This window comes from Cetorhinus maximus, chromosome 1, assembly GCF_964194155.1.
Source record: "Cetorhinus maximus chromosome 1, sCetMax3.hap1.1, whole genome shotgun sequence".
Taxonomy (NCBI): Eukaryota; Metazoa; Chordata; class Chondrichthyes; order Lamniformes; family Cetorhinidae; genus Cetorhinus; species Cetorhinus maximus.
Window position 1 is genome coordinate 11116170 of NC_135879.1, and position 23059 is coordinate 11139228.

General features: G+C 40.4%; 1 protein-coding gene across 5 annotated transcripts in view; it reads right to left on the bottom strand.

The window, feature by feature from the left end:
* tbck (TBC1 domain containing kinase) overlaps nt 1-23059 on the bottom strand; it is a 194763-nt gene that overhangs the window by 118224 nt on the left and 53480 nt on the right. For all 5 annotated transcript variants that reach the window (XM_078531467.1, XM_078531551.1, XM_078531577.1 and 2 more), the window contains 12 exons: nt 22929-22989; nt 22790-22851; nt 21860-21921; nt 20850-20998; nt 18860-18992; nt 17372-17471; nt 15746-15795; nt 13589-13718; nt 11487-11585; nt 5248-5310; nt 2785-2911; nt 338-388 (listed from right to left, as the gene is read on the bottom strand). In XM_078531467.1, the coding sequence (XP_078387593.1) occupies nt 338-388; nt 2785-2911; nt 5248-5310; nt 11487-11585; nt 13589-13718; nt 15746-15795; nt 17372-17471; nt 18860-18992; nt 20850-20998; nt 21860-21921; nt 22790-22851; nt 22929-22989 (1087 nt within the window). The remainder of the gene's footprint in view (nt 1-337; nt 389-2784; nt 2912-5247; nt 5311-11486; nt 11586-13588; nt 13719-15745; nt 15796-17371; nt 17472-18859; nt 18993-20849; nt 20999-21859; nt 21922-22789; nt 22852-22928; nt 22990-23059) is intronic.

Consider the following 23059-nt stretch of genomic DNA (forward strand, 5'->3'; position numbering starts at 1 on the left):
AATGTTTATTTTGCAAATTATTTATCACTTCCCTATTAAAAGCTATATGGATTCTGCACCCTCGACTGCTTCTGATAAATGCATTCCATGCTCCAACCGCCCTCTGTGTAAAAAGAAATTCTCTTAACCTCTCCCTTTATGCTTGGGATGTTTAAATGAATGCTCTCCAAATTACTGACTCACTGGCCAGTGGAAATAGTTTCCCCTGATTTCAAATCCTTAAATCAGATCTCCTTTTAAACTTTTGTAATGAAGTGAGTCCCTGTTTCTCTAAATCATCCACATAGCTAAGGCCTCTCATCCTAGGGTATTTATCACAAACTAATTGCACACTTACCTTCATGGTTGAAATTCAGATACAAGAATGGTGCGCACAAGGAGTCCAAACCTAGGGCATAAACATATTTATAAGATGAACTAAGACCATAGCCAGTATTCCAAATCTTAGTTATTAGATACATATAGTACTGGTACGTAAAGGAAACAGTTTAAAGCTGTGGAACGATGGTCATTTTATCCCTTAACTTCCTCAGATCTAGTGGAAACCTCCACTAATTTCTTAAGTCTTTCTCCACATCTTTAACCTTCCATTCTTTAGTAAGGTCCTGGGTAGTCCTAATAATCTGAGCCCAAATCTTCCTTTTTTACATGCTGCCCCCTCAGTGACATTAGCCAAAGGTATGGGGGCAACAGCTTCCCTCTGACACCTGTCTGCCCCATTTCCCTCGATTCCTGGGACAGAGTTTTGCATTCTGGGTTAGGGCCCTGACATCAGCATCAAATGCAGGTCCTGACCCTTCATTGTGTTGGCGGCAGTCAGCCTAAATTGACTTTGCCCAGAATGGCCAATTAGTGGCCAAAGGGTGCACAAGCCACCCAAACAGGGAGAGACAGGTGGATTGTCGAAGCTGGAGGGCCAGTAGGAGAAGGAGCTGCAGCCTGCCTTTGCAGGTAAGGGAGCAAGAGGGAGGTGCCCTCTCAGCACTTTCAAAACTTTAGAAGTGAATAGTAGCCACAGCTGCCAGACCACCATCAGTACTGGCCTACAGCCAAAGCTCTGCCCAGGTAGTCACAGGGGTGCCCCGAAGTCTGACTGGAGTGCTGGCCCCCTGATCTGCGGAGGCCACCTCCAAGCGGCTGCCAAACTCCCGACACCACGGGGGCCCGCAAGCTGGCTTGAAAATTCCAGCCGGCCTCTATTCAATGGCCTTAATAGGCTTTTTAATGACCTTATCAAGTCACCCGTCACTTGCGGGCAGGTAACTGTTCTGTCCCAGTTGCAGCCTCCAGGAAAAAGGCTTGGGAGCAGGATGGTGGTGACACGCTGGCCGGCGAGACAAAATTATGTGCCTGCCTGCCTCCACTCCCATCCCATATTGAGGGGGAATATCTTGCCCTGGACTACTTCTGCACTATAAGGCTGCTAGTCCAACAAAGTATGTTGGGTGAGTCACAAATTCCTCATTTATTAATCCCTCCATGGCCCTGCTACCCCATTTCTCTGGCTCCCACTGTCTGTGCATCCCATCCTTTCTTCCTCTCACTACTAGCGGCACAGACTTCAGTCCCTCGATGTCACCCTTTGGAACTCTTCCCCCCACCAAATTATTCGTCACCTTTGAAAATCTCTTCAAAACACCTGACCTAACTTGCGGTCACCTTTCCTAATCTTGTCAAGCTCTTTGGGATGCTTCCACATCAAAAACAATTTATAAATGAAAGTTTGCGTTGCTGAAATTTTTTCATCGCTTTCTTATAAATGGGATGTCAACACTTTACATAATATTCCAATTGCAGCCGAAGATTTTTGCATAAGTTCAACATTATTACTTTCCTAATCGTACCTGAACATGCGAAACCAAAGGCTTCATTTGCCTTTTTATGATATACCAATTTGTGCTGTCACTTTTAATAGGATACACAAACGGCCATTAATTCATGTAAGGTTTTATGACTAAAACTGTTACAAATGGGAATTTATGGAGATCTAGTCACTTAGGGAACAATTCACAACAGATGAATTAAGTCAACATTGTGGTATTTCATTAGCTTTCCAGTGAGAGACAATTATTTCTAGCTCTAGCTGAAAAGACCCCAAACTGAGCTGCCTCAATTTTCACAGGCCAGCTTACTGCAGGTATGGGTATAATAATTAATGGGTTTAAGATTATGAGACTGTGATAAATACTACACCCCAAATCCTCACCATTCAGTTCGACAGACTTCTAGTAACTAACAGAGCAAAGCTCAGCAATTTTTCTCAACTGGGAGCTATTCCCCCCTCCCCATTACAGGAGCAACATTATTCCAAAATGCTAAGATGATTTTAAGCATTAATTAAGCTTACTCAAGAAAAGAACTATGACTGATCATCAGGAATTTTTTTTGCCCAACTAGTTTCAAAGCGCTCATTTATTTGGGGAAGAGAGGGAAAATCAATCTATAGACAAAGCAACAGCAAAACAATTGACAAATCTTCAAATTCTCATTTCGGTAAGCATAGGATTGTTTCTCTGAGTAGGGCTTCCAAATATTTACATTATTATAGATCATCCCGGAATGTTCGTTTACTTTCTCCCTGTGCAGAGAGGATTTTGGATTCCAAATTTCCTTCCACCCAGATAAGACTGCAACATTAGGGAAGCAAGCTAGCTCCAATACAAATAAATGGGGATGACTTTGGCTTTGTGTAACTCTATATAAATAAGCAACACAGTGAAGTGGACTTTCTGGTGTCCTGAGTAACAGTTACCATCTTTCCTCAACTGCAGCAATTAAACTCACCTTGCCAATACACAAGATCTTGATGGGAAACGACCCAAGCCTTTAATACACGCCTGAACTTTCTATGACCCTCTGGCGATGACAGCAGCTCATCATACTGATGGCAGCGTGGGATATCCACTTCAATCTGAAAGGCAATAGGCCATAGAAATAGAAACCGATTGAATAGAAAAAGCTAGGCTGCAAAAAACAATTCCAATCCAGGGTTCTGCTACAGGAAAGGATGTACCTTAGAGGGCTGTTTGCTGAGTCCGGGAAAACCAGAACCAAATTAACTTCATGAAGAGTGAATAAATTTCTCAGAAAGTTGAGCTTACAATGTAATTTACCTTCATTGCTGTACAGTGTTTCGTTTTATTTATCCTTTCACAGGATGTGGACATCGCTGGCATAGCCAGCATTTGTTGCCCATCCCTAAATGCCCTCGGACTGAGTGGCTTTTTAGGCCATTTCAGGGGGCATTTAAGAGTCAACCACATTGCTGCGGTTCTGGAGTCACATGTAGGCCACACCAAGTAAGGGTGGCAGATTTCCTTCCCTAACTAGATGGGTTTTTACAACAATCGATGATAGTTTCATGGTCTCTATTACAGAGACTGGTTTTTCAATTCCAGATTTTAATCAAATTGAATTTAAATTCCACCAGCTGCCGCGGTGGGATTTGAACCCGTATCCCCAGAGCATAGTCTGGGCCTCTGGATTACTAGTCCAGTGACATTACTGCTATGCCACCATCTTGTTACAACCTGAATCAAAGACGCAGGTGGAAATAAAAAGCTAGGAACTGAAGCAGCATCATGCATAGCAAATGTTACTTCATGAACAAGTGTAATAGTTCATTGTAGGGAGAATACAAGCCCCCTCCTCTCAGGCTATTCAATTTATATCCCGTAACTCCACTATATTAATAACTTGCAAACATCTTATGGTCTACACTGCACACGGGATATAAATCCTGTTCTATGTTTTCATAAGTTGTGCTGTTTATATTAGGATCAAAAGAAAACTGGGGTTAAGTGGTTTTTAAAAAAATCACAGGCAGAAACTGTACAAGTGCTGATCCATCTATTTTTAAGATGTGGGTTTAGAATATTTGTGCTATAAACTGTGAATACATTTTCAAAGATAAACTAGTTCTAGTAATTAAAATTAATATGATGCCACCATCATGAATATTATTTAACTGAAATTATATTTGAAGGAATGATTTAGCCCCATAATTTAATCAAAGGTGCGTTACAACAACTTGTATTTATATAGCATCTTGAATTTCCATAACCTGCACTTAAGTAGCATCTCTCATGTCCTCAAGATGTCCTGAAGCATTTTATAGCCAATTAAAGACTTTTTTAAAGTTAGTAATATATGCAAACACAGCAGCCAGTTTTTACATAGCAATATCCCATAAACAGTAATGGGATGAATGATCAGATAATTTGTTTTTGGTGACGTCTATTGAAAGAGGATTTCAGCAGCAGATGGACTGAGGTGGCTGACATTTTGGAGGGGAAAGTAGGTGGTCTTTGCAACAAAGGACGTATGGGATTGATTGGTCAACTTGCGTTGAATTGGACAAGGTTGTAAGCATCCTGAGATAATGACTGGGGAGGGAAATGGAACCAGAGGCGATGGTACAAGGTTCACGGCAGGAATCGAAAATGATACCTTCAGTCTTCCCAATGCTTAACTGCAGGAAATTGCAGCTCATCCAGACTAGATGTCGGGCAAGCAGTTGGTCAACACAGAGGCAGTGGTGGAGTTAAGAGAGATGGTGGACAGGTAGAACTGTGTGCCATCAGCACACAGGTAGAAGCTGACTCTACGTGTCGGATTTTCGTGGAGAAATGGTGGTCGGGGCCCAGTTCCAGGATTCCCAACCCCAATTTTTACTGGTGCTGGAGAAAGGTACAGACAATCAGCCTGCACCTTGCATTCCTGACCTGGCCAGCTGCATTATGGAGTTAGGCATCACCTAGCCCTGCCCCTGTAATTTTCGTGGAGTTGGGCCAGCTTCCCAAGGACTCATGGCCCCTCAGAGGAGCTGTGAACTATAGTCTGGGCGTGGGAACCTTTTGAAAGATAACTTCAAAAGGTCTTATCTATGCATCCCCCCCCATGCCAATTCATACCCCCCAACCTCAATGGCCCCTCAAACCCTCCATGCGCACCCATGTCCCCCACCAATAACACCTCTTACACCTTCCATGCCAACTCATAGCATTTACATGCCCATTCACCCAATATACACTCTTTACAGAACCAATGAACCCTATGGTAAGAATAGCATGTGTGGAATGCTTAAAAAGACAGCCATTCATAACTTCCTTAAACAAATGCTGCATTTCTGCAAATTTAACTGTAGTTTCACTAAATACACACCATGAATTGACAGAACATTGCACAAACTGTCCTAGAACTGATTAAACAGTACTGTGTAAGGTTTCCTCAGTATATCTCCTTTACCTGTCGATCGGTGGGTATTGGTGTATCCTTGTCAATAGCATCATATTTTGCTTGTATGTCACCCTGAAAATGTGAATGTTAAGTAATTACTGTAAGTCAAATGATGCCTGTTAAAGGAATTTAAATCTATATATGACATTCACGAAGCCTAATGCTCTGCAGGAAAACTTAATCTTTCAGACAGTCTTTGATTTTCTCAAGAAGGTGGTCCCGTACTTGCTTTTTCTTAAGGGATTGTGCATACTTTGGATAACACAGGATATACATCACAGAAACAGGCCATTTGGCCCAACCAGTCCATACCAGTGTTTATGCTCCACTTGAGCCACCTCCAATTTTTCATCACCTAAATCTACCATTGTAACCCTCTATTCCCTTCTCCCTCATTTGCTAATCTAGCCACTCTTAAAATGCATCTATGCTATTCTCTTCAACCACTCCCGATAGTAGCGATATCCACATTCTCACCAGTCCTTTGGGTGAAGACGTTTCTTTTGAATTCCCCATTGGTGGCTATCCTATATTGATGGTCTCTAGTTATGGACATCCTCCCAACAGGAAATATTCTCCCTGTATCCATCTTTCAAAATTTTTCATAATTTTAAAGATTTTTATTAGGTCATTCCCTCAGTCTTCCTTTTTCAAGAGAAAAAAGACCCAGCCTATTAATCCTTTCCTGGTAAGCATACCCACACATTTCTGTATCAATCTTGCAAATCTTCTCTGCACCCTCTCCAATGCCTCTATATCCTTTTTATAATTTACATTTTTTTTTGGTAGTGGGGTGTGGCAAGAGAAAAGGGGGAGTTCTGTTGAAACAGGCCTTGCTATGGATCGGAGATAGTAAGGGTTTTTACTGGAATCTATGGAATCATTTTAACATAAAACATGGTAGCTTTATGGAACTCCCACTTCTTATTAAAACAATTTTTTTGACACTGGTACAAAACAACACTGGTGCACAAAAAAATTAAAAACGACTGTGGTGAAGACACTATGGACATAAAATAGGCGATTTTCAAAAGGTCCAGCACAGCCAAAGTTTGAGGTAAAGTATTACATAAATACAGTAAAGGTAAATGCAATCCACAGGTCTCCCAGAAGACTACTATTCACAGGCGTTATTCAGTCCCTTAACACTTGCTGAAACCAGTTATTCAAACTCATTACTAATTAAGCAATGTGATGGAACGGGTAGAAAAAAATAGAAATTAATTGGTTCTATTATTTATTTGAAACTTAATGCATCACAAACACGTAGATCTGCACTTTATTAACTGGCTGTGAACGTATAGCACAATTCAGAAACATCTTCTCAACACATTAACCAGGTAACCTTAACACCTAAATTTCAGCCTGGCATCCATTTGTTTCAAGGTTCAGTCACAAATACATGTGAATGTTCTCAACTCAACTGACGTGTTAAAACTAAAAGCATAACAATTCTAAAATTTATTTTAATGTTAAGGCACACATTATACTAGAAAGGAAAAACACCTCCCCAGTTAATAATCTGATCCAAATTTAAACTGGTTATCAAGTGGCACTGAAGATCACTAATCTAAATGACTTCAGGCGTTGGTATTGCAATATCTTTCACAGCTTCACAGACATAGGCACAAACACGATGGGCCAAACAGCCTTCTTCTGTGCTGCATCATTCTATGATTCTACAACCTGAAGAGGCCAGAGAGATATTCATCTTTAACTGGAAAGAGCACAACCGAGTCCTACAAATCAGGACAAAATGAGAGGGAGGGGGAAGCTTTAATCTATGACCATACCTTCTGGATTAATTTATAGCCCTAAGCATAATGCAGCACGAAATCTCCCAGTTTTCAAATGTGCTCTTACTATATGTATTTTCACCTGTATGAAACCAAAAGTCATCAAAAGATATGGGGGAGAGATCATGGCCAGAATATTGCGCTCGTCAGGTGGGCGCACGCCTGACCCAACCGATTATAAAGTGCCGCACGATGATGTCAGGCAAGCATCCTGGCATCATCGCGCACTCACGCGATATTTCGGTTGGCAGGCACGTGCAGGAGTTGGCAGGGTGCTCGCTGACCAATTAACAGGCCTATTCAGGCCATTAAAGATCTAACCGAATTAAATTTTTCGCTGCCCATCTAACCTTACGGTTTGCGGGCAGGCAAAAAGGCCAAGCGGGCTTTGGATTTTTTAGGAAACCTCATCCATGGGCAGGATGCGGTTTCCAATAGCAATTAAAATTAAAATTAAAATTTTAATAGTTCATTCAGAACATGGCCCTGCTCATGTGACAAAGTCACATGAGGGGACATGTCTTTTGACATTTTAAAATTCTTTGTTTTTAATTTTCAAAAATCATCATCTCCCTGAGGCAGCTCTATGTCTCAGGGAGCTTTGTCTGCGCACACCCACGTGCATGTGCGAACTTCCGCACTCGCCCTCTGCCCTCCTCCCACCCTCCCCACCCTCCCCACCCAACCCCACCCCACCCCCCACCCCACAGAGGCAGTGCTGAGCGCTCCTGCGCTTAATTGGCCTGCCAGCATGAAATTGCAGTCAGGCCCCGATCGCAGTCAGCTTCCGACTGCTCCCGCCGCTCGCACCAAGCCCGCCCAACAAGGACAAAATTCTGGCCCATGTTATACCACGGGTAAGCACCCTGAAATGTCAGTCATGGTCAATATGATCTCATGGGCTAGCTTCAATTGCCTGACAGGATCTGAGCAGTTTCCAAATTCTTCCCCATAGTTGACACTGGAATTGCTTATTTGCTTTCTTGTCTCTCCCAGGAGTTTACATGGCACCTAGAGGGCAAGGGGTCTTAGTTATGATTCATGGCGTCTCAACTGTATGGGACAGGCTATGTAGATCAGCTGATCTTTTCATGACATTTTTGTATGTTAATGACTATTATAGTCTCGCTCCTTCCCAGGAATTTTATGAGATGATCTACAGGCAGGGAGGGTGAATCTAAGTTGATAACTTAAAGTTTTTACATTTATTCTTGGTGGCAGCTCAAGTGTTTATGTTGATGATTCTGATAATTCTAGAAGATTTAGTATTATCAACGGTATGTAATCAAGAGATTAGGAAATGAGAGAGAGAGCAAGAGAGAGAGAGAGACATGCCAATGATGTCTATTGGGCTAAGGAAAGGGATGTTAGTTGGAATTGGAGAAATGAGAACATTATGATGATAAATTTGCTTTAGCCATAGAGGGCCCCACTACCTGTGTTCTTCTAATTGGGTTTATGTTCTACTGCAGCAATATTAATATTGGACAAGAATTATTGGAATAAACTCGGGTGGGTGCACATACAAGTAAGGATGTGGGAAAGGAAAAGGCTGAGGAAGGAGAGATGGCAGGATATTGAAGCCACTGCATTCCGACTGCCTGATGTTAATAGGGCACAGCATCTCCAAAAATGTTAATGTCCTGCAGTGCATCGTGTATAATTAATAGTGAGGTCTGTGGAACATTGTTTTGTTTATAACTCATCAATTGACGTTTAATTTCCTTGGTCGAATTTCAACTTAGAATCTCAAAGCTAATTACTGTATTTGGATTAAAACAAATTATAGGTTTAGCTAAAATGTTTGTTTCTTTTATCTATATGCTTTGCAGATTGAGATTTCAAACTGCAGAACTTGCTTGATATTTTAGTTGGTAAACTCAGAGAAGAGTGAAATAAAAACAAAGTGCTGAAAAAAGCCAGCAGGTCTGGGATCATCTGTGCAGAGATTAATAGAGTTAACATTTCGAGTCCAATATGACTCTTCTTCGGAGCTTCTTCGATTCAGATGATGCCAGACCTGAATTTTTCCAGCATCTTGTGTTTGTATTTCGGATTTCCAGCAGCCACAGTGTTTTGCCTCTGTTACATGGAAATGAGTGTCTGTGTGAACATGGTAAATGAAAATGTCTCTCTGAATTGGAGGGGAGCAGGAGAAAGAGTGCCTTAATGTCACATCAACAAGCATACAAACAGCTCGAAAGCAATGAGATGTAGCAGCGGTAAGTACTAGTATATATCCACAATTGCTATGCAAGATGAGAGTGAAAATTTGCTGTTATTTTTACCATAATTTTCCATAAACAAGTGATGGAAGCGTAGCCATTTCTGCAACGCAAGTTATGACAAGCCTGTGCCTCAGTGCAACTGCATGACATCATTCTATATTCAGGCACTATTTTTGAATTGTCAGCTTTTTTTTGGTCAGCTGTTGTTAGTTTTCCAGTTTGGCATGTTTAGAATTCCAGGTCACTGGATACCATTGCTTTATAAGGGGAGGAATAATACTCGGTATAAAACGTGACACATTATTTTGCTGCAGTATCATATAATGCTACGAAATTTTATTGATAAGACGATAATGGATGAGCTAACCAAGAAGCAACAAGCACTATGTCTCTAATATTTTCTATTTCTGGAAAATTTATACAATGGTAATAATTTTCTTTGGCACTTTGCAGCTGAATACAAATTTCTGTACCAAAGACCGGAGTGTTTGATCATGTAAAGCTTCTACAATATTAGCGACAGACAGATACATTGTCAAGGGCTGAAGCTGACTGCTGATGATGAGTGTTTTGAAGGAAGTTAATTAAACTTCACTCAAGAACGTAGGAACTCAAGAAATAGGAGCAAGAGGCCATTCTGCCCTTCAAACCTGTTCCGCCATTCAATAAGATCATGGCCGAACTTCTATATCAACCTCACCTTCCTGCTCAAGCCCCACATCTGTTCATTCCCCTGGTGCCCGAAAATCTTGATCTGTCTTGAATATACTTAAGAACTGTTACTTGCTAATAATTATTCCATTACATTATTATTAGGTATTATTTTTTAAAAATATAATTTATTTATTTTGATATATTTTTGACAAGAAATAAAAATAATAATAAAAGCAAACACTAGTACAAGTCTGCTTGTGTGCTACTGAATATGATAATGGGGCTTTGTCCAAGTGCAGTTATATGCACAATTAGAAGGACTGTGGGGCTAGTAGATCGCAACTCATTCAACAAAAAAAAAATCAACAGCAATCACGATAGTTAAAAGAAAGACTCACATTTGTATAGCACCTTTCACAACCAGGCATCTGAAAGCTCTTTACTGCTACTTAAGCACTTTCAAAGTGTACTCACTGTTGTAATGTAGGGAACATAGCAGTCAATTTACATACAGTAAGCTCCCATTAACAGCAATGCAATAACGATCAGGTAATCTGTTTTTATATTGTTGAAGGGGATAAATATCGGCCAGGACAACCGAGATAACTCCCCTGCTCTTCTTTGAAACAGTGCCAGAAAAGGCATACCGCCTCGTTTTATCCTCTCATCCAAAAGACAGCGCCTCTGACAGTGCAGCTCCCTCTTAATACTGTATGTGTCAGCTTTGATTTTTGTATTGAAGTCCTGGAGTGGGACTTGAGCCCACAAACATTTGACTCAGAAGCCAGAGGGCTACCAACTCAGTCATGGCCCACTCTTGAGCAAGTCAACAAACTGTTTTTCTCATCAATTAGCAATTGTGGCTTTATAGGAAATTGAAGAATTGTCTATATATTATCTCATACAGAGATGCTCTTCCTGTCAACTCTTTTCCATTATAAATTCCATATTTCTAAATTTCTCACAAGTTTTGTTGCTTAACTATAAATTATACCAAATCAGAGTATTGCATAAAAATAAGGGCAATAAATAAATTTTAAATGGGGACTGTTATCTGTGCCACCAGAACAATTCTCCCTGGTCTCTAATCCTCTTTCACGAGAAAGCTACCCTTGATTCTGGACTCCCCATGTGTAATGTCATTGGAGAGTAATGAACAAACAATGGCATGGACATGTCTAACCACTGCAGTGTCTAAAAAACGTCACTTAATTTCAGTCGAACTGCCTCTGTCTAGCTTACTTTTTTTGATTTGGCTGATAAATGGTGTCAAATAGGATTTGTTTGAAACAGAAAAAAGATGAATGAACCTTCAGTTCACAGGACTAACTGCAATGCAATGAAGTACTTTTCTTTTTATCATGTGCCAATGCATCTTCTTGGATCTAGAATAGCAGCTGATTCAGGAATTGCAGTGTGACAGCTGTAACACATAGTTCCATGTATCACTTCACTACCTCCTCTAAATGCTAAAGAATCCAATGGGGAACTGGACAGATTCCTAATTCATCAATGAGTAGAGGAACGAAACCATTTTTTTGAAAAATATTTCAAAGTATTTTGCTCTTACCTCCACTCCCAGCAGTGCAGCCCAAGTCAAACCTCGCACTAGTGGAGGAATGTCTACTCTTGCTTCTTTCCAAACTTGATTCTTTTTGTACGGATATGCCTGAAGAGAAAGTAATAAGATAGATGAGGAACGCACCAGCTGAGTCAGTGCCCTAATCTTAGACTCTGCCTCATTCTGCTCTAATCTTTCATGATCACTGTCTTGTCATTTTCTATTTTCTCATCTGGATTTTAAGTTGTAAACTTCAACAGGAGGCAGTCTGCGTTAGGGTTCCAATTTCACAGCACCCAGAAGCGGCAGATTTGTCATTCACATTCACGGGCTTTCACTTGCTAAATTCACAATCGCCAGCACGCTATCATTAGAAATGAAGTGGACACCAAAAGGTTGCTCCACAGTGGTAAGGTAGGGTGGAGGTGGGTTTGGGGTAAGGTTGGGGGGCGCTGAAAACATGTGGGCCGCACAAGTTTCATCATAGGTTATTGCGGCAGATTTGTTGCAGAGAAATGTTGGCAGAAAGAAGAAAAAAAGACTTTCTTTTAGATAGCATTAAATCCAAACCACCTCACCAAAATAAATTAGTTGTTGAAATGTTGTCAGTGTGTCAGGTTTCATGAAGTTGATGGAGAAAGAAATAACAATAGAACTTGCATTTATATAGTGCTTTTCACACCCACAGGGCATCGCAAAGCCCTAGACGTGTGTCCACCATTGTCATGTACAAAGTAGGTAGCTAATTTACACTGAAAAGCAAATGTCATTTTTTTCCCTAATATTACTGTGGGATACTGAAGCAGGCTGGTGGGGGCTGTGAGTTGTGTGTGACTAATTTAATTAAACTGAAGACAGTAAGATTGTAAAGTTTAAATTATCAAAGGGGCTAGGTGTAGAAGCAGGCATTTTGAAATGGAAATGGATGAGCTAACATGTGTGTTTGTAGAGAAGTGGGGAGGTTTGAATTTCAGAGTGACATGACCGGAAGTTTTACAAATAGCAAAATCATAAATAAATATGACAAAATTATTAAGTTTATTTTTCCCCTAAAGTGCTGGCCACAATAACAACAAGAAATATGAAGGTAACTTCCAAAGAAAGTTTAAAACAATGGGTTTTTAAGATCAAAAGGGAGAAAATATATTTTAAGGAAAGATTGAAAGCTGTATGCAGAGTGGCCATGTGAGATCTTGAAAGGTGGGCTGTACAAAGACAGACTTGTGAAAAGCAGCTTCTAGCCACCCCAGAGAAATGCTTGCTTGTTCCAAAAAGAAAGGTTTTAATAAAAGCCTTAGATTTCCATTGTCGAATGAGAGGAAGAGACAAGCAGTGAAATGCCTCCCTTATAGCGACAGTGGGTGCCTTGTGGTAATCTTTTAAACATCCAGTAATATTAAGAATCTATTTGGACTGTTGCCCGGGAAAAGGGTATTTATTTGGGAGTCTAGCTAAGTAGAAGTCTCTTGGGAAATGTTATAAGACTAAATTTAACTGTGTAGCTGTAATCTTGCATATTTAAGTTTTCTTTGGTTAATAAATGTTTTGATTTAATATTTAAAATCTCCAAACGTGGTAGTGCACTCTTTACTTCTGACTTCAGTACACATACCTTCTCGTAATAAAAATACAAATTGCAAATCGTTGTGATAGCTTGGCCAAGTTTCCCATTGGGATTTGGTCAGCTCAGCAATTACCATCTGCCATATCATAACAACAGCAATTAGATAAATTTCCACCTGCCACGCCCCATCCTATCCTCTCATCTGGAGAAGAGAGGGGGAACAACAAACCAGGAACAGGTGTAACATCCCACCCATCCTGAGCTGCAGGAGGCTCGTGGTCCAAGATACAGCGCAAGAGGAAAAGCACAAAATAAGGTAATGTAGATTTTCATTTCAATTATCAGAAGACCCAAGTATTAAATTTCCTTTAGCAAATATCAACTTGTACAATTTAGCTTTCCTTAACCCAAGAGACGGGCAGGACAACACTGAATGTTTTATCTTCCTTTCAACCACAGATTACACGACAATGTGAAAACATCAGATTTAATTTGGCTAAAGGCTCCACATTTTAGTCCAGAATTGCCAACACCACTTCAATCCGACCTTTAGCAGCCTGTCGAAGAGTACGATTCGGTGCAGCTGGTACTCAGTGTCTCTCTCTCGTATAATGAGGGGCAGCGCGGCTGCTGCTGTAAGTTCATGGCTGCTGTTAGAAGGTGATATTGTTGACTGCCTAGAAAACGAATGAATAGATATTATACATTAGAACAGCAAATCGACTTTTATTAGGGTGGGAGGAGGCTCGTGTGGAGCACAAACGCTGGCAAAGACCATGGAGTAGAATGACATGTTTCTGTGCTGTAAATTCTGTATAATACTGGATACATTTAATCCAACTAGAACAAAGCTAAAGCTTGTTTGAAAACTGGCCACAGTTTGTGTGTTTATTTAGAGCGAAGCTTTCTAAGCTGCATCCCACAGGTGCGCATTTTGGTGTCCTGGCTTTGGGAATCTGGCCCGGGAAGTCCAAGAAGCTATTTGCATCCGTGCTTCCACATTGTCCCATTTTAATTTTGAGAGCCTTTAGGCTTGCAGGAGCTACTCTTAGCAATATTGCCTCGCTGTCGTTTAACTGCCAAATCAGAACTTCAAGATCTGTTACTGCCAATGGATTGAGCTATCAGCAAACTTAATGTAAGCATTTCAAATGTTATAGCTATGGACTTTTTAAAAAAAAAATTCAGTCACAGGATGTGGGCTTCGCTGGCTGGGCCAGCATGTTATTATCCATGCTATCTCCTATGCCAATCAGGATAAAAAGCTTGGCTATTACGGATTTCGAGATTGTTGCTGGAAAACAAATATTCTGTTATTTCATATTTCTCTGGTATGGTCGCCATCAGTTGAAAACCAATTACATCATCTTTATGACACCCGCAACATAACATTAACATACAGACCTTTATTTTTCTTAAAGGATATGCATGTTAGCAGTTATACGTTGATCCCTCTAAACAAGCAGGATTTGAAACATACAGGTAAGAATGCTATTCATTTTCAATCCATGGTGGATTTAATGCAGTTGGAAAAAAACATATATTTTTGGTACAGAATAGCCCAGGGCTACTGTCCATTTAAATAGTGCCATCAAAAACACCACCACTTGCACCCACTGCCCTGGTCATGTAACTCTGCTACTCCTCAGCTGAAACACCCGACAATACCTTTCATCACATACCCCATTCTGTCAACTACTTAAGTCAATAAAGAAAATGTAACACTACCAATCATTGAAACAATCTTAATTCTTTGAATGGAGCTTGGTTTACACATACCTTAGCACAAGTCCATCGTCAACAAGGGAAAAACAAAATCACTGGAACAGGAACTACGTATTTTTAAAAGGTCACACGGTCACATTCTTAGGGTCAGCAGTGCGAGAAGGGCAAGTTAGACAGGAAGGAGATTGGAGGGATTAGCCCCCCGTGGGTGAACTGGACAGAAAGGTCAATGAGAGACAGTGAGATGGGAGCAATTGAGGTTGCTTCACATAATGAGCAAGGGCTGGGTGCCTCGAACAGCTCTTCAGAGGATACCAAGAGAGGCACAGGGGGAAGCTGTAGGCTTACCTAAGAGGGTGTCAAGCCCAGGATGGCAGCAAACAGCAGGAATGTCGAGGAGTCTGAAAGGTTGGGGTAGGGAGTTTGGCAGAGTACCCAAGAGGCCTAATGATAGAGAGGGGTCTAGAAGGGGTAAAGAGAAAAAAGAGCAAAAGTGAAAATTGAGTGGCAACATGGGTGACCCTTAACTGCCCTCTGAAATGGCCAAGCAAGCCACTCAATTGTAGGCCACCTGCTCAAGGGAAACTGGGGAATCAGCAATAAATGCTGGTCTTGCCAGTGGTGCTCACATCCCAAGAAAGAATAAAAAAGAAATTATAAATTTTAAAAGCACAGCAGAGTGATTTAAAGAACTTTCAAGCATAAAAAACATAGGGACAGGGAGTAGGAAATTTGGCTCCTCGAGCCTGATCCACCATTGAGTTAGATATTGGCTAAGCCATACCAGAAATTAATTTATCCGTCTTGTTCCATATCTATTGAGCCAGCATCTCAACCTAGTAGGAGAAAGTTACTGATTCTCCCTCAAACCACTGAGCTTTAGACCTGTGCTTTTGATGTCATTTTAAACCTCCTGACTAAACTACACCTCTATAACTCATTCTAGGTAACAATTAATCAGGCCAATATGTTTACTCACTCATCTTCCAGCAAAGGATAAAATGCTTCTCCAGCGACATCTTTCAATCTCTACAAAACAAGCAGATGAAAGTATAAAACATTATTGCTATCCTGATACACCATCCAATGGTTTGCATATCAGGTAGCCCAACTTCCAGAATCACACTATTAAGCCAGGAGAGGTTCATTAGCCAGATGTTTTGAGTGGACAGCCAGGTAATTAAGAGTGTGAACAGAAGCAAATATGGAAATGGTGTGTGTATTATAAGAACAAGCAACAAGTTCTCAGCTTATCAATCTGACTTTGTTTTCAGTTGAGCTTCTGAGTATTTTGCTCAACACTCCTAACAAACAGGGGTCACTGAGCACCAGAAATTTATCCACTGCTATTACATGATTGCGAAAGAACGAGTTTTACTGTATCTAATTTATCAATCATTACCCCACAACTTTATTTCAGTGCAAGCCCTTTTGTCATGTCCAGAAGCAGCCCAAAAAGGGCACTCACTGCCACCAAATCACTACCTCCTCTGCTACTTACACGCAATCAATCCTCAAGGAATTTTCATTTGATTTTTTTTAATTCTTTCATGGGATGAATAGGTCAGGCCAAGTAAAAACAGCAGATTTCCTTCCCTAAAGGGCAGTAGTGAACCAGTTGGGTTTTTACAACAATCAACTTTTAATTCCAGATTTTTATTGAATTCAAATTCCACCATCTGCCACGTTGGGATTTGAATCTAGGTCCCTAGAGCATTACCCTGGGTATCTGGGTGATTAGTCCAGCGACAATACCACTACGCCATCGCCTCCCCTGGCTCCAGAGCATAAGTCCAGGCCTCTTCTGGATTACCAATTCAGTAACATAACCATTATCATACTGTTCTCTATCGTACACCTCATAGGCCAGTTATATACAGCCCCATTAACAAGCAGCTGGGACCAATTACCGGCCCACTTTCAGACAAAAAAGGCATGAGATACAGTGACCTGAGGGACTAAGCGATTTTGCTTTAAATGTCCAGATGACCCAGGAAAATGCCCAATATTTCCTACATCTGTTTTTTTTGAAATACCAGAAACATTATGTCGGGGATTTTTATTTCAAGTTATAATACACTCCGATCTCTTCGGACACTAGGATGCAACCACACCGCCCAAGGCATTGTCCTTTCGCAATATTTGCCCTCATGATAGTCACCCAGAATTTTTGAAGAATTGTCTACAATAGCAAAACTATATTAATACTATCACAAACAAGAGAACATTCCTACTCACAGCTGTTACCACATCTGAAAAGTAAATAGAACGGAATCTATAATATTGATCAAAAGAATAAATTGATCACAACTTGACACCAGCAGCCGTATGTATACCAGCAAAAGAAAGATAAGAGTCAACTTGTTAATGAGAGGAGTTCCTTGCAAGATCTCATCAATGCACTGCCATTAGCACACCCTGAACATCTATATAACACTTAGAAAACCAGCAGTAATAAAGATCTTTACTCAAGACAGTTCAAGTAAGTAGCTGCAGCTCGGATTTTAGTCAACAAGGAATAAATGAGTGCATTTTAGTAGGATTCAATTTTTTAAAAAAAATCTATTACTTACAAACACGTTGAAAGAGCCATTTTAAGACTTACATTCTTGAGTTGGCATAATGATAGTGTCAGTGTGGTATCATCCAGGAGGAAACTTCTATCCCTTACTTGCCCAAAGCTTTCTCCATCTTCTAATATAAAGCTTAAAATATGACCAGATTCATAGTTACAACCTGTTATTTCATAAGCAGGAATAAAAACAGAAAACGATAGAAATACTCAGCATCTCTGGAGGCAGAAACAGGTTCAGGTTCTGATGAAAGATCACTGATCTTAAATGTTAACTCTATTTCTCTCTCCACAGATGCTACCAGACCTGGTTCATCAACAGGTCGCTGACCTGAAACGTTAACCTAGAGGTGGGCAAAAATACAGCCTGGGGGGCCGTATCCAGACCGCAAATTGAATCTATCTGGCCCACACAGTGCTTCTCAGCTTGGGGTTTACAGACCCAGGTCATCCGGGGGGGGGTGGCAGAATAGTCTGAGGAGCAAGACCCGGGGGCTTTGAGAGGGGAAGGAACTCAGATTACCTGTTTTTATCTGTACAGGGTGACCTTTAATGAACAGCCACAGGAAGCTGTCTGAGGTAAGCCAATGAGGAGTTGCAGGAGGCAGACGTTTTGCGAGGTGGGAACGGAATGCAGCTGCCATGTGTAGAGAGCAGCAATAGATTTAGTTTGTAAATAACCCTCCGATTGTCTCCTGATTTCTGCTAACTGTGTGCTGAGTGCTGGAATAGATTAAACTGAAAGTGGTTTAAAGTGCCTGCAAGCATAGTGTCAGAATGTTATTAAATTTACCACGTACTGTGTCTATCAAATATTTTCATCGTTCTAACAAACATTTATGCTGTACTCACTTCAATGATTTATTGATCAACAAGTATTTGATCCCAATCCATATCATAAAATCAATATTAGGGGGAAATCTTGACATCTGATAACTGTCAGTAAATACCTGTTTTCCTAAATGCATTATTAAAATATTCTTCAAGCTTAAATGCACACCACTTCCATATAATGAGCATTGCATGGTATTATCATTTAGATGGCGGGTCTGTGATTACTAATGTAACTTGAATCAAAAAAGGATGCTTTATACAATAAATATATAAAATGTTATTAAAAAATTTTAATGGTAGCTGTCGTTAACACAATTCCTTTTATTTGTGTGGTCCTCAACAGCTCAAAACAACTTAAGTGGTCCTCCAGCCCAAAGGATTGCTCACTCCTATGCTAACCCGGTTTATCTCTCCATAGATGCCGACTGACCTGCTGAGTGTTTCCTGCATTATCCTATTATTCTAAAGTTAATGAAAAGGACAAAATACTCAACCTTGTTTACATAATCTTCCAACTCAAGAGTCTGGGAAAGGGGCAAGATAAAAGGGAATTTTCTCTGCACATGGCAGTGGTCAAATGATGTACTTCACAGGCAACTGTCAGCTCAATTTTTGACACAGTATAAACAGTGTTTAGCTGACAAAGTTGGTGAGATTTGGTGGTTCAGGAGCAATCTTTTCACTTACTTTGACAATGTACAAATTGGCGGTTTGGAGCGAATGATTCCTTTGATCGTAAGTTCCTTCTCCAAGTCCCCTCCAGCCAAACACCACAGATAATAGACTTCATCGATGGATCTTTCTGAAAGATAGTCTTCATCTTCATTATATAAAAAAAAATTTAAAAATATAAATAAAACTGTATCTTGGGGAAATCTGTGGACTGCAAGTCTGATCAATTTGATATTTAAGTTTTTATACAGTCACCACGTACAATCCCCTCATTTGCCACCATTTCAATCAGCATATGCTCAAAATTGCTAATGACAGAAACTACTTCAAGATATCGTTCAACATTCTAGGGCAACAGCTATAAAGATTTCTGCAAGAGTTGACCACAAAGCTGAGATTTTGAAGGAAATTTTGTTTCTGTTCTTCAGTTTAGCCGTTCCTGGGTTAAAAGGGTGAAACGACGAGGATAAGGTGCATAAATTAGGTCGGTATTCCCTTTTCACAACAAAGAGTTTTTATGATCTGGAATGCACGGCCTGAATGGGTGGTGGAACTAGGTTTAATAGTAACTTTTAAATGGGAATTGGATAAATACTGAAAAGGGAAAAATTTGAGAGGCAACGGGGAAAAGAGTGGGAGTGTGGGACTAGACAGACACAATAGGCCGAATTGGCCTCTTGAGCTGTACGATTCTATAATGAACGTTATTCATCATTGCTTTCTATCACATGGTCTAATATGTTTGGCTCATCTAGCTTATCCTTTCACTAACCTACAACTTAAAATGGTGCTCAGGATTAGCCTTTTCTACTCTACTTTGAAGTAAATGCCTCCTTTTTCTTCAGAGCTAGTGACGAAGGGTCACGACCTAAGACTTCAATCCTACCTTCCTCTCTCCACAGATGCTACCTGACCTGCTGAATATTTCCAGTGTTTTCGATTTTTATTTTAAATATCTGTGTACCAACAATAAACTTGGCATTTACAAGGCGGCATCAAACAAGTTTGTTACTTTCCATGTAGAATAGCGAGGATAAATTAAGTCCACCCTGAACTTTTCTTCTCCCTTGAGCATTTGCTGTCCGAGCAAGACTAGGACAATTTATTTGATGAAGAAGGGTGGAGTATAATGCTGTAGGCCACTCCTCAATTACAAATGCTCAGCACTTTGGCTTGAGAATCACATCCCGTCTACCTTGGCCATGGAAGTGGTAAACATGACAAGAAAACTTGGTACAACTGTAGAGAAGCATCAGCCCTTTTACTGTCATCAATTTGAGAGACAGAATGCTGCTCGGCAACTGTAGAGTAATGTCTTGTCCTGCATTCGGTACAGCAGATAGATGTGCAGACCCGTGTGCTGGTTAAGGGTGACCTCCTCAGTGCTCCAGCCTAGTTTCCACAACAGTATGACGATGTGGCCAGACTGTCAGTACTCCACAAGGCAACTGGATCTGCACAAGAGTCAATGCTATTTAACTTACAGTGCTATGTTTATGTCAGAAAAACAAGAACCACAAAACATGCACCTCAAAATGTGAAGCTCTCACTCGGAAAGAATCACTGCTTCAAAGTTTCCCTTAGCAGAAAGCATCACTTAATTAACCAGAGTTTCTGAAGTATGCATTGACATTATAGTTAAGATAAAAGCAAAAAAACTGCGGACGCTGGAAATCCAAAACAAAAACAAAAATAAAAATACCTGGAAAGGAACACAGTTAACGTTTTGAGTCCGTATGACTCTTCAACAGAACACGGTAACTGTGTTCCTCTCCGCAGATGCTGTCAGACCTGCTGAGTTTTTCCAGGTATTTTTATTTTTGACATTATAGTTAGTGCTTTGCTCCCCTGTACAACACTTTAAGGTTCTTTTCTTACCACCAGTAAGCAGTTGAGCCCTGAAATGCGGCTAATGTGTATTGGGATACAATTGGATATACTTACAACGCCCAATATGGCCAACACAGAACTCAGGTATAAAAAAAATTTCCAGAAGTACCATTACCTTTACAGAATGTCCCCAGGTCCTCAGGAATGATTAGATCAGCACAGCGCAGAGAGGATGAAAAGAGGCCATCAGGTTTGCGGAATGGTTTGTACAAAGCAGAAACTTCACTGAATAAATTGTCTTGCAGCAATTCAGCTGGAGTGGGCCTACCATACAAACAGATTCCAAAACACACAGACATTACTCACAGGGACACAATAACCTTCAAGCAAATTATAACATTGGCAAAGAGCACTTTTCTCACCCGATTATTTCATTGTTCAGATGAAAGTATATTTTGTGGAATCTTCTAGTGTAGATGGACAAAAAGCACTATGATAAATTACACAGCAGGCAAACTTTAAAAAGAACGTTGGTTGCTCCTGCTTCAGAGCAGTATATGGCTTCAATGACTGGAAGCTTTCTTCCCACAGTTTATTACACAGGGAATCCCTAACCTCAGAGAAATGCCAACCGAAGGCTCCATTTGTGGCTGTTTAGAGATATTGGAAAAAGTCGAGAAGGGATGTGCAATTCAGCTGGAATCCTCGGAAGCTTATTGTATTCGGATTCATAAACACTATAAGAGACCATTTCTACAACATACGAGTCAGGTACTTTCAAACTAGCTTTGAACTGGAATGACCCAGAATAAACCTGTTCCTCATTGCCATTCTCGTGAGGGAGGGGCCACTGTCGGAAAATGGAAAATGTCCAGTGCTGCAAGGAGACGCTCTTTCAAGATTGCAGGCAAGGCACATCACCAGGAAGAGTGAAGGGCATTTCATACTGCAATTTACCATCTGACCTGGGATGCTGGGTGTCCAAACTAGGAAAATAGTTTCCACTAGGAAAACTTCCCACCAATAAAGTCGCCGTCCTTGATAAAAAAAACTTCACACACGGGTAAATGCACGCAGCATATGAGAATAATAGTGGAAATGTCAGTCTTGTTTTATTTTGTCTTTGAGAGAATTCATCTAGATTTGACATTTTGAAATTTGCTTTGAAGCTACGAAAGCGCTTACCTTTTGGATGGATGAAAGGTCAGGCATTTTTTCAACAGCGTTTGAACATCTTTGGGTAAATCCTTTGATAAGATGAAACAGCATTTACATTTACCAACAAGTACACAGAGGGCAAATCAAATCCATATTTGGAGATAAGTAAGCCAATATCTTCATTACATGGAACTAGAGAAATTTGCTTTCTCTATATTTAACATCATTGCAAATCTCAGGTTTACCTTAAATGTTTGCTCAGGTATAGATGGCAGTGGTCAATCCCATGAATCAGTGTGTCTTATATTTAGATGTGTACTGCAAATGCTCAATTTTTTAGACAATCGCTTAATCCTGGGTTACAAAAATAGGCCTCATGATCTAAACTGGGTATCATGCGTAACCCCATGTCCATTTCTCCAATCTTTCAGTAGGTGGATTGCTACGCCTCACTAAGTTTCCAAACACTCCTAAGACTCACCCCAAGACTCCAGAACTTTGAATTTAACTAACCTTCATGAGTTTTTTTTTAAAGATCCTTTAGAAAGTCAAGATGTACCAGGCAGGATGATTGGGTAGAGAGAAGAACGGGGTTATGGTGTTGCTTGTAGGGAGGCAGCAAAAGATGCTTCCAAAGGTCTTTTAGAGGATGCAGAAAGAGCCACAGAAACAGCTATGAGCTTATTCAAGAGGCATTCACACCTTGTACAGGGCTGGAGAATAGTTGGGATACAGACTGGGGCAGGAATTATCCTTCAGCAGAGTAATCAAAGCAGGAAGGGGAGGGGACAGGAGAGAAGAACCCAAGAGGGCGAATAAAAAAGGAATGTTGGGCTAATGTCCAGACTCCCCATCATTTTATCACATTGTACAATGTCACGGTGACAATCGACTAAACAAAAATACATCAGCATTTATGTTGTAATCGTTACAAAAAGTAAACTCAATGAAGCAAACCGTGGTAATCTCTAAGCAGCCATGCTCTTCTGATATCACAGTCAAGATATCATCCACGCAATCTGCAAAACAAACCTGGAATAAGTACAAGATAGAGAAACAAAATTATCAACACAAAGTATCATCAAAAGCAGCTTACCTAGGTTTAGGATAAATTTTAGCCTTTCAGAAATGTCCACATTCTGTAGCAGTTTGTGACCCTGAGCAAAACAAATACACAAATTAGAATTTTCCACGTACTTGGCCTTATTAATTCATTTACAATACTCC